At 43.1% G+C, this 12,025-nt stretch overlaps 1 protein-coding gene across 1 annotated transcript; it reads left to right on the plus strand.

The window, feature by feature from the left end:
• Positions 1-4,410: 4,410 nt before the first annotated feature.
• zgc:65851 (uncharacterized protein LOC321113 homolog) lies at positions 4,411-8,821 on the plus strand. Its single transcript, XM_039012971.1, has 4 exons — positions 4,411-5,154; positions 7,328-7,651; positions 7,905-8,029; positions 8,440-8,821. The coding sequence occupies exons 1-4, from the start codon at positions 4,411-4,413 to the stop codon at positions 8,819-8,821; spliced, it is 1,575 nt and encodes a 524-aa protein (XP_038868899.1).
• The last annotated feature ends 3,204 nt before the right edge of the window (positions 8,822-12,025 follow it).

Consider the following 12,025-nt stretch of genomic DNA (forward strand, 5'->3'; position numbering starts at 1 on the left):
AGAGGGAAGGGAGAAAGGTATTCATGGGGGGGTCATAAACCTTACCCACAGGCCAACGTCATGACAATGGTATCCTATAGACATAGATCAGTAGCGCAGCATTCAATGGAAATTTCTCTCAAAGTAGTACAGCTTTTCATACAAAGAAGGCATTTATCCCAACAGAAAATTAACTGATGCAGACAGCAAAGTGAATGTATCAAAAATGTCATTTCTCAATAGATCTAATGAAGAAAGGAAAAATCCTCTACACATTCACAGCAGTGAGTTGTTTTCAGTATCTCTCTTTCAGTACAACAAAGTTCCATTTAGAGGTTCAGCAACTTGCTGAACTGGAGAAGGGGAAAAGGAGGCCGTATGATACCAGCATTGGCCTAGAAAGAGATGACACCTATACCTGTAATTTTCCTGCTGAGTCACTCCTAGGCATCTCCTGTCTCTCGTGTCTCAATGGGCCTTTTGTTTTTGCCTGCTGTTGGAGCTGCTGGATATGGCTGGCCTGAGCTTGCAGGTGAAGTGCTGCAGGGTGTCTATAGGTAAGGGTTTGTGGGATGTGTGTATGTCTCACACACTAATGATGAGGTGTTTTGGATAGAGGAGGTGTAGGCTATGATTATGCAAAAGACAATATTGTTTTCTCATGAAGATCTCAGGAAAGAAAGCCTGTCTGGCTGCTGATGGTTTTGGATCAGTGTAGAACTATAGATGAGAAGGTTAGCACATTGTTTACTTGGCCTGTATCTCTCAAAGCAACGTGGAGATGTTGGACATTACTGAGACTGTTCTGCCCCCTTGTGGTTAAAATGGGAATCTGGGAAATTAATGGCATTAACTTACTTTACCATTAATGTATTACATCATGGTAAACAAAGCATCTATAGTGTAAATATTTTTCACTTTTTTCAATGGTATTTTATTTTCTGTTCAGATAATAACCGTGATTACACTTTGCTGCTGCAATTTCAATTTGTGGTTCCATTTGTGGCTTGCAAGTTAAGCATTTCACTGTGCTGTTTTACACCCAGTGGCTATTTTAGCATGTAAATAAATCTTGGTGGGGAATTTGCATGCCAGCAAAGCCACTACACAACACAACACAACACAACACTAAACAATACAGTAATTGCACTATAACGGTGAGAAACGGTGCCCAAACTGTTAGGGCCTACATAAAGCTGTCCCAACAGCAGTCCCAGCATCTTACCACTGCTACACCTGGCTACCAGCGGGGCTTTGTCTGGCAGTGAAACAGTTCATGCAGCCTCATTTACTGCCTTTTAAAAAAACATATCTGATATGGCTGACTTGCTTAAACAAATGTGGTTTCTAATGACAATTGAGATGTACAAACTATGGCATAAGGGGACGGAAGCGGATAAGTAATACGTAATTTTCATTAAGACATTAATGAGCGAGCTAGGACGGACGTGGTCAATATAACAATTTGTTTAGCACTTTTAAAATGTACAGCGACAGAATTCAGAACATGGGCCTTTCTTACAGTGTTCTCCCTGTACACCAAGTCAGAACTGTAGTATACATAAATGGGGCATATAAGCAGACAATGAAAGCTCTTACAATATTCTATGATTACATTTCTCTAAAACAGGTCATAGGCTACATGTGCACCACCAAGTCAGAACAGTAGGCGAAATTAAGAGGGGTAAATAGACCAAATTATCTTACTACACAACATACACTTAGTATTACTTTCTTAGCTACAGTATACATATCTCTCTGGCATATTACATCGTTTATGCAGCAGCATACAATACATTTTTGGACTCACCTTGTTGTGCTGTGCTCACTTGAACAGGAAGCTGGCACGGCGGTCCTTCGTAGGCAAATTTTGTCATCAAAGTCTGGCATTCTCTGGATTTATGGTGCTTTCAAAACAACTGAGAACTCACAAAAAACTAGGTTGAATCATGATGATGTCATTGATCTAGCTCTAGAAAGAGGCCGGATTTACAATTCCGAGTTTGATGACCGTTCAAAACGTATTTCCCAAACCACTCATTGTTGAATTTGCGATTTCCAACTTGTTGTGTAATGTTTATGTCCAATGGCCGATGAGCACCGATACATTTTATCTTAATTTCTATTCATTATTTCTCTTCCTATGACAAGGATTAAAACGGATTTGCCAGTAGATTGTCGACTTGATTCATGATGATCACTGCTAGCTAAGATTTTGAAAGTATAATGTTGACATGATCAGTCCAGTCAAAGCTACTGTACATATAATGTGATTTGACGTCATTTTATCTGTGGCCAATGACCTTGAGCCTTCTTGGATGGGCACTTCTAATGTAACTCTATGGCAGCACCCAAGGGGCTAGAATTATCTAGCTCTACCCTTAGACTTGGCGGTGACATAGTGTCCCCCATGAGTGACAGAACACTGAGCCAATCACGGCACAAAGCTCCGTATTTTCTGCTGGCTTGCCCCACCACCACAGAAAGCACTGAGCTAGGCTGAAACACCTGCATTTTGGAGCTGCTTTACTCAAGAAAACAAAAAAGAGATCATATTTGTATGCAGCTTTATTAACTTAATGATATATATTTTATTTACATTGTTTGCAAACTGATATGTGACACGTATTAATGCCAAAATAACTGGCAAGACAGGCAAGCCTGCCCCACCTGCCTTGAATGACGGGTTGCCACTGTTTACACCTGCTGTATCCTGTGCATGTGACAATAAAACTTTAAACATATGTAAAGCCTCAGTGACATGGATAAAATGTGATTAGGGAATACCTTGACCATCATGACATGCCCCTGGTCAGACATACCCCAAATTACTATCTGCTGCAATCTTAGAAAAGTATATAGGACTAGATCAAGAGATCAATATCTCATGAATCTTCAAGGTCAAGGCTGACCCATCAACAGTAAAACTGACTAAACAACTAGTTTAGAACGTGTGAAATGTAAATATATTTCTGAATACTTTCTAATGCAAAAGTGATTGTGAATGCATATTCAAAATGTGTTGAATGTTTACTATATGGGGTAATATAGCTATAGGTCTAGCTGTTTTCTGAGGTGAGCTTGTAATGTACATTTGGCTACCACGGCTGTACACGAGTCCAAATGGTCTCAAATCATGATGAGACTTTTCCTCGAGTAGACAAAAATACGACTGCAAGGCTTGGTGCCTGATCAAATTACAATTATAGGCTAGACTGTGGCTGTGTACAGAGCATTACGATGCATGTTCTGATCTACATCTACACTGCTGTTTAGAAGTGCTGATCGAACCGTAGAAAAGCTGCAGTCCCCTGACAGCTCTGGGCGCAGCAGCGCGCGTGGGTGTCCTCCATAGGGGCGTGGTCGGTGTCCTGGATCAGGACCAAGGCCAGCTCCAGCTTCGCGAGGCGAGAGGAGAAGACAGCGCAGCTCCACCAATAACCTTCTCGAATATGCTGAATCATCACCCCAAAGCGGTCTGGGATGCTGAAAAATGTATGCTGGGCCCATTTCACAGGCTTATGTTTTCAATGAAGGCTAAACTTGTGTATAGGTGTTAGGCTAGTAAGCGACATGCACTGATGTTATGTGAGACGTGCGCATGTGGGGTCATGTAAATAGGCCTTTGTGTCGCTGTGCCTCATCCTGCCTGTACTCAGACACTGCGGTGGTTGGGCGTGAAGGGTGCATGGCTCCAGACTGCAATACAGCAATATCGTTTAGTCACTCCTGACTCTTGGCCCACACTTCACATGCACCGATCCCATGCTGCCTGAACTGTTGCAACAGCAGTGCAAAACTGCAATGACATTGTTTAGTGGGATGGGATAACCTGCACATGTGACTAGTTTCACAAAACGACATAAAAATAGACTAGGATGTGTTAATTAGGCAAATTCTGTGCCATGTTGGCCTCAATATCAGCATATAATAGTGAAGTCGTGTTTTACTTCTATCACTATATATCATCATTATCATTAGGATATTAGTAGGCCTACTATTGTTGTTAGTATTCTTATTTATTGGCCTCATTATTATTTACTATTTATTCGTCCCCTATATAAGTCGTGGTTTGATGTGCTTTCCTTGACCATAGGTCTATCTTGTCTTATCTGTACAGTACGGATTAAATTTTATTCAAGAAAAGAATGAGTTGCCAAAATACAAGGCGAGGAGCAGCATGAGTGAATTCGTGTTCCCCTGAGAATATCTCTTTTTGCAGGAGCTTGCAGGTTTCCCTGTCTCTACTGCCGCCCGTGCGTCAAATGATGCTGGAGCTCCATCACTATAAAAGTACCTGTCTTGGCCAGACATCAATTGCGTCTCTCTTTCTCTCTCCCACCCACACTCCCACACTCCACACACAATCGCACAAAAGGACTTCGCAAGCAACAAAGGTATACCTAGCATTCCACTTCTCCAACTGCAAACATGAGCTACTCCGGCGATGTCTACTCCAGCAGTTCCTATCGGAAGATCTTCGGGGAAGCGCCCCGGAACTCCGGCCGCATGACCGTAGGCAGCAGCCCCTCTCGCCTGTCCAGCGGATTCCGCTCCAGCAGTGCACACCGCAACTATGGCTCCCCATCCATGCTCACATCCTCCGGCTACCGCAAGGTGGGCGCCGGGCGCAACTTCCACTCCTCCATGTCCGACTCTATGGACCTGAACCAGTCCACGGCCGTCACCAACGAGATGAAAATCATCCGCACCAACGAGAAGGAGCAGCTCCAGGGCCTGAACGACCGCTTCGTCTCCTTCATCGAGAAGGTCCACAACTTGGAACAGCAGAACAAGGTGCTGGAAGCCGAGGTGACCATGCTGCGCCAGCGCCACACTGAGCCCTCCAGACTGCACGACCTGTACGAGCAAGAGATCCGCGAGCTGAGGGCCCGCGTCGAGGAACTGACGCACGAGAAGAGCCAGATGCACCTGGACTGCGTGCAGATGAACGAGACGCTGGACCGCGTTAAGCAGAAGCTGGACGAGGAGACGAGGCTCCGCGAGGAGGCGGAGGGCACCCTGATAAGCTACCGCAAGGACGTGGATGATGCCACGATGTCCCGGCTCGAGCTGGAGAAGAAAGTCGAGTCGCTGCTGGATGAGATCGCCTTCCTCAGGAAAGTGCACGAGGAGGAGCTGCAGGAGCTGCAGGCTTCCCTGCAAGCCTCACAGGTGCGGACATTACATCACCCCTCATGACCCCCCATCAGATGCCACCTACATCTCCCCATCTTCGCACATATCACACCAAATATACACCAAGGGAAAAGTTAGGCTCTGTAGCCTATGAATTGCTGATAACTTTTATGTGACATGGTGATAGCCAGTGCCAAATACCTAATAATGTTCATAGCGTGTGGCTATCTTATCATTCACACTGTGGATCCACATTCACTAAGTCAAATAAGGCTGCATTTACACTGGCAACCCAATTCTGACAATTGTTTTTCTAATTAGCCTTTTGAACAATCAGATCAGCTCTGATAAAGCTCTGATGTGAAAATATCTGATGTGATTGGTCAAAAGACCAATTACTGGAAAAAAAATATCAGAATTGGGCTGCCTGTGTAAACGCAGCCTTTGTTCAGTCACAGCACATGCTCTGTCCTTGGTGCTGAAGCCAGTGAACATTGCGCACTGCGATTAGTGGCAGTAAAATGTACGGCACTGCGGTTCTGTGTAAAACAGCACCATGCAGTACTCCCTTCCCTGTCTGCCAATTAATATGCACTGCCACAAACCCAGTACTGGCATAGGACACTAACTATAGAAACTATGAGGGAAGTTGTGTAACTATAAAAGATCATTGAAATGGCTACTGAAAATGTAGTCTGCATACTGAGAAAGTGATATACAGTGTCTAGCGCCAGAGAGTGTGCTAAAAAAAGAGAGAGGGAAAGGGAGAGAGATCGAGAGGGGGACGGAGAGAGGGTGAGCATTGGGGTTGATAGCAGTGCTGGCGCTGCCACTGATGATGCAGAGAAATAGTAGCGCAATATCTAGGTGTGGTCGTCCCATCACGCAGGGGGGATACGGGATGGGGCAGGGTCAATTCAGAACATCAGAAAACTCAATACAGATAGATCAGTGCATGCCCTTGTTGCATTTTACCTCGACAATCTCATGATGATCAACTATCACACTTTGTCAATTCATTTGACAGGATTGGGAAAAATTACTTTTTTTTCTATAGGTTACTACTGCCACATAGCATAGATGTTGTCAACATGGTGTTGATTCATGTTGTCCCACACAAGATTAGTTGGAATAATATAATCATTAATCAAGGTCACAGTTAAACAGCATTATTGTAGCTTTATACAGTGTCCCAGAAGTCAGTGGCATTTTGGATGCATCATTGGATGAGGTGATAGTACTCTAAAGACTTAAAACAAAACAAAAAAGTATGAATTACAATTTCATGTCAATCAATGCAGCATAGAATCTTCATCATTGGAAAGAGCATTAATCGTTTGTTTCCTCTATGGGGCTATTCTTTTGCCATGCAGGACATACAGTATAATTGCCATGTAAGCGATAAGCGATTGACAGCACCACCCATAGTGATGCACAGAGCCCTGACTCAGTGCTCGATACATCAGCCCTCTGCATTCTACTTCACTGGATAGATAATCAATTAAAATGTATTCAAATCAAATCAAATTTTATTTGTCACATGCGCTGAATACAACAGGTGTAGATTTTACTGTGAAATGCTTCCTTACGAGCCATTTCCCAACAATGCAGAGTTAAAAAGGAAGAAAAGATTAGCAAGTAAAAAATACAATAAAAAAGGAAATAGTGACCCAATAAAATAACAGTAACGAGGCTATATACAAGGAGAGTACTGGTACCAAGTCAATGTGCAGTGATACAAGGTAGGTGAGGTAATTGAGGTAATATGAACAGGTAGGTAGGTAGGTAGGTAAGGGTAAACGTGACTGTAAAAGTCACATTAGCCCAAGGCTCATAGCTCCCAGGTGTCTACTGCAAGCACATAATGGTCTGTGTTATTTGACAAAGATTTCACATTTTCAATAGTGATTATCAAAACTTTTACCTATATTTTGGTTAAAGGACAACATTTTTTTTTAGAAAAACTGGATGTTGCAACATTTTTGGTTTTGATTTATTATGATATTTCACATTTACATTTGGATTTTTGCAAAAATAATAATATAATAACGAATAATAAAGCAAACATTCTCATATTCAAATCTCCACTACAACTTAGAGATGTATCTATTTAGCCAGTGAAGCATTATTTTCCCCTGTGCTAACACCTGGTAATCATTCCCAACCCTTTAACTTACCCCTCTGTCCCTCTGTGTCTACCTGGTCCCAGGTGTCAGTGGAGATGGACATGAGGGAGGGTAAACCCGACCTGGCCGTGGCCCTGAAGGACATCCGTGCCCAGTACGAGGTCCTGTCAGCCAAGAACCAGAACCAGGCGGAGGAGTGGTACCGCTCCAAGTTTGCCAGTGTGAATGAGGCGGCCGCCCGCAACCAGGATCAGGTTAAGCATAGCAGGGAGGAGCTAAATGAGTACCGCAGGCAGGTGCAGGCCCGTACCCTGGAGATCGAGGCCCTCAGGGGCCACAATGAGGCCCTGGAGAGGCAGATGGCTGAGATGGAAGACCGCCACAGCAACGAGATGGGAGAGATGCAGGTACGTGGAGTAGGACAGGGTGACTATTTTAGTATACCACAGTAATTGCTACAGTACAGGCTAGAACCCTGTCGATTCTATAGAATGATGTCCTCCTAAGTATCAGGTGCATATCACAGATGGTATGTGTGATGGCATTGTAATTGCACTGTAGCACAACACATGTAAAAAGGTATTCGGTCATGCACATTGTGAGGTAGAATAGTGAGGTCTTTATCATTAGTAATACATCCTGATGTTAATCTGCCTGCAGGAGACCATCCAGCAGCTTGAGTCTGCTCTCCGAAGCACCAAGGGTGAGATGTCCCGTCATTTGCGTGAGTACCAGGACCTGTTGAACGTCAAAATGGCCCTGGACATTGAGATCGCTGCTTACAGGTCAGTCATCACTTGATCTGAGTCTAAGAGTTATGTCTGATAATGTTAAATCAGCAGCATATCATTGATCCAAACCACAGTGCCTTTCCTGTATACCTTTTTCACATTTGAATTCCAAGTCAGCAGAGTGACTGACAACATTCACATGACTGCTTTGACAATTATGAATGGTTGGAGTTTGGTACATTTGTAAGCTGACTCCGTCTTTCTCTGATTTAGTCAGTAGTTCAGTCAGCTCAGCAGTCAGCACAATGTTGATGCACCACAGTGTGTCTTGGAAAGATTTATGAACATCTTTTCCCCCTTTAAATTTTTTTGAATACTTAGTCAGCACACCAGTGGAATTTGACACGTGTAAACTGACTCTCTTCCTCAACCTCTCTATGTCTCCATCTCCATCCCCTCTTCAGGAAGCTGCTGGAAGGTGAAGAGTGCCGTCTGAGTACAGTGGGCGGAAATATCCTGCAGTCAGGCTACTCTGGCTTCTCCTATTCGTCCGGCCGCTCCTACGCCCTGGGTTCCTCCGCCCCCTACAGGATGAGGGGAGCCAAGCCTGAGGAACCAGAGGAGGAGGAGGATGAGGAAGAGAAGGAGGAAGAGGAAGAGGAGAATGGGGAGGAAGGAGAGGAGGGAGATGAGAATGCAGAGGAGAATGGAAACGGTGATGAGGAGGAAGATGAGGAAGAGGAGGAGGAAGATCAGAAGAAGAAAGATGAGAAGAATGGCAAGGATGAGAAGGATGAGAAGAAGGGAGAGAAGGGAAGTGCTCCCAGCAAGAGCACCAAGAGCTAAACTGCTTGTGTCATCGATCATCAATGCCTTTCGCACTACTACAATCCACTCATTCACTCATATGGATCTTATCCCTTCCCCGTCACCTCATCTCTGTTTCACAAGGACACACACACAAACACACAGACACACACTTACCGTACTCACGCCAGATGCCTCACACACACATACCTTCTCCTCTGTTTCTCTGGGTCTCAACAATCAGCTGTGTGGTGGAAAACAGAAAGACACATCACAGAGAGGAACATACTGTTGGTGTATTACCCTGACAGAAGATAAACCTGTAGCTACATTTCCTGAATAGGGTGCTCGGGATCCTATGTCACGGTTTTACACCATAGATGATGGTTATCACAGAACAGAGAGCAGAGAGAAGGTGCTCAACATTACGGTAGTAAGCCAGTCAGTCAGTCAGTAAGAGAATGCCTTAAAGCAAGTATGATGTCATATTAAGAGGTCAGGAATAATATTGCCCAGTAACGTCCTTTCTTTATGTGCCATTAATGATATGAAATGTGGTGAAGAGCATTTGCAATCTTGAAGGTATTAATAGGATCCTGGTAGTAGCACACAGACTACTATATGCACAGAGGTCTGGAGCATACAACTTTATCAACTTTTACCAGTCCAACTTTTAAAAGGTGCTTTTTGATTTCGACAAAGAAAAGTTGGAAATGTCTAGGGAAATTCATTGTGGAAAATGCTTTGTAAACCTTTTCATGAATGTTAGTGTATAATATTGGGGACACAGAAATCCAGATAATTCCCGTAGGTGCAATAATGTATTTTGAGCTGCAGACACAAACTGGCACACTGAATGCTCCTCACTCCTCTTTTTTTCATTCACATGTGAAATATATAGAATGTTCAGTCCATTGACCCACTTTCTTTTCATCGCCAGAAAACTAAACATTTCACCACTCACCTTCCCCCCTCTGTCTGTCACTGCGACGGTCAGAGCTCAGCGAAATGACAACATCATAACTTTTATTTGGGAGGTTTCTATTTTCAATGGTAGGCGATAAGTGCATTGTGCAGTGATTCTTCTGTTTTCAGAAGGGCACCTTTCAGGAATGAAAAATGTAGAGTTTTAAAATGCTACTATTTATCACATTATACCCTTATATTTGATGTAGAAATACCCCCTCTTGATTGATTCATTTGTCACTGAATGGATATGCCCTGCCCTGCCCTGCCTTGCCCTGCCCTCCAAGTAAGATAACTGACTCCAAACCTGAGGTAAATGTCTTTCCTAGGCCCTTCCTTTCCCACAGAGTCTTGTTTGTTTAATATCTTCAGTCTTCTAGTGTTCTGTACCCTGTGATGTTCTGGCTGGTGGGTTGTTTGACTGGGGGAGTGTGTGTTGTTTGCATCCCAAATGGCACCCTATTCCCTATATTGTGCACTACTTTTGATCATGGCCCATACGGCGCTGGCCAAAAGTAATGCATTACATAGGGAATAGGATGCCATTTGGGACACAGCCTGTGGGTCCTTTTAGCAGTGTGCTCTGTTCCAGACAGTGAAGAGGCCCGTGGCTGCTCTAACAGGACAGCTGGGGGTGACAGTGAGTGACAGACAGCCCTTCACTCTGACTGCAGGACCAGTTGGCAGCCGGTCAAGACGCCACTGGGGTCATGATTGGTCACATGGTGCGGAGCCACAGATAAGGGCTATTATCACAATATACCCCCCTACCACCACCACCACCACTGCAGTCTGAGATGGACAGCAACAGTATGTATACCCCAGGCAGACATGTCCTAGCTGCAGGAGAGGGACCATAATAGCATATTGTAAGTTAGCTCTGATATGACTGGTGCCAAGCTATCCATATCAGGACTATATGTGGGTCAGGGTACAGTGACCGTGTGGGTTGGTATGTAAGGCTTAAAGAATAGGTGTAAATGTTAAAGACAGAGACATGTATGATGTACAGTGATAAAATGAATAGTGTTGCAGGAAGTGTGTTCAGGGAAAGAATAATAAATGGAAAAATACAAATGGATGGAGAGCACAGGGAATTTTTTGTAAGAATTCGGCCAATGTACTTTAGAATCCTATACAGCAGTAAAATTACCTGTCCTCTCCAACATTTTTGTAAACTTACCGTGGACAAATGTATAGCTTGACAGAATGTTAAATGTTCTTTTTTGAGACTGCCGCACACTGTGGAAGGCCTTCCTTAACTGTTCTAGATTTCACTCTTTTTTCCTTTCCTTGAGAAATGAATCAATCGACAAGCATTGACTGCATGGCCTGATTCTTGGAGCATTAAAACTGGGCATGGGATAGATTTCGCTTGTTGAGTGTAAAAAAAAGAAATTGCCTTAACCATGATCAAAACAATAAAAATCGTTTTCACTTGCATTTCACATGTTTCCGAGGTGGTTCAGGAGCGTTGAGCGTTCATTCTGCTATACTACTGTGACTGTATGTGCTGCTATCTCATGCAGTGGTATTCCTCCCAAAGCCAAATAAAGCCATTTATTAACCAAACCCTTACAACCATCGGCAGAGTCTTCAATAATATCATATCATCAAAACCATTCGACATAAGCTACATTTTATGACTGGGCGCAGGTTTAGAGGGAGAAGAACAAACCGAAAAACAATGCTATAATATTTGAAGCATTTTGCATTGAAAATGCATAGAGTACACAATACAAATGTTAAAGATAGAATACTTAATTGGAATACTAACAAAGTGATCACCCGCCTCAGTTTTAGTAAAAATGCTGAGGGATGGGCCGAGAGAAATATAATCACTTTCAAATTCATAGACAGAGCTATGGATACAAGGACTGACCGTCATGATATCAACATTATAGTTTTAACCATATTTTGTGGTTATATAGTGTGTGTTTACGTTTACTTTGATTACAAACATTGGAATAAAACAAGTTTGGGGTCTGGTGGGTACGACAGTGGAACTAATAAGCTCATGAGGCATTTATAAGTTATATTCTTCAAGAATCATTCATTTAAAGTTTTAAAAAATGGATGTAGCAACTAAGGTTTCTAGATTTAAATGGAAAAACAAACCGTGATATCAAATCATTACTACACTAATGGACATGGTCAAAGAGATAAATAATAGTCCACAAAGGGAACAAATCAATAAATGGACTTTATTCAAACTGCCTGTCCATCATACTATGTTGACCCATTAGCATGACATAGCAAATATTATTGTCAGTCATG

The sequence above is a fragment of the Salvelinus namaycush genome, chromosome 18 (assembly GCF_016432855.1).
Source record: "Salvelinus namaycush isolate Seneca chromosome 18, SaNama_1.0, whole genome shotgun sequence".
NCBI lineage: Eukaryota > Metazoa > Chordata > Actinopteri > Salmoniformes > Salmonidae > Salvelinus > Salvelinus namaycush.

Bases quoted from the DNA above. Each gene is read 5' to 3' on its own strand.
- zgc:65851 (XM_039012971.1), top strand. From the start codon at position 4,411: ATGAGCTACTCCGGCGATGTCTACTCCAGCAGTTCCTATCGGAAGATC. The intron at 5,155-7,327 runs GTGCGGACATTA...ACCTGGTCCCAG, and splicing joins CTTCCCTGCAAGCCTCACAG to GTGTCAGTGGAGATGGACAT. The intron at 7,652-7,904 runs GTACGTGGAGTA...ATCTGCCTGCAG, and splicing joins ACGAGATGGGAGAGATGCAG to GAGACCATCCAGCAGCTTGA.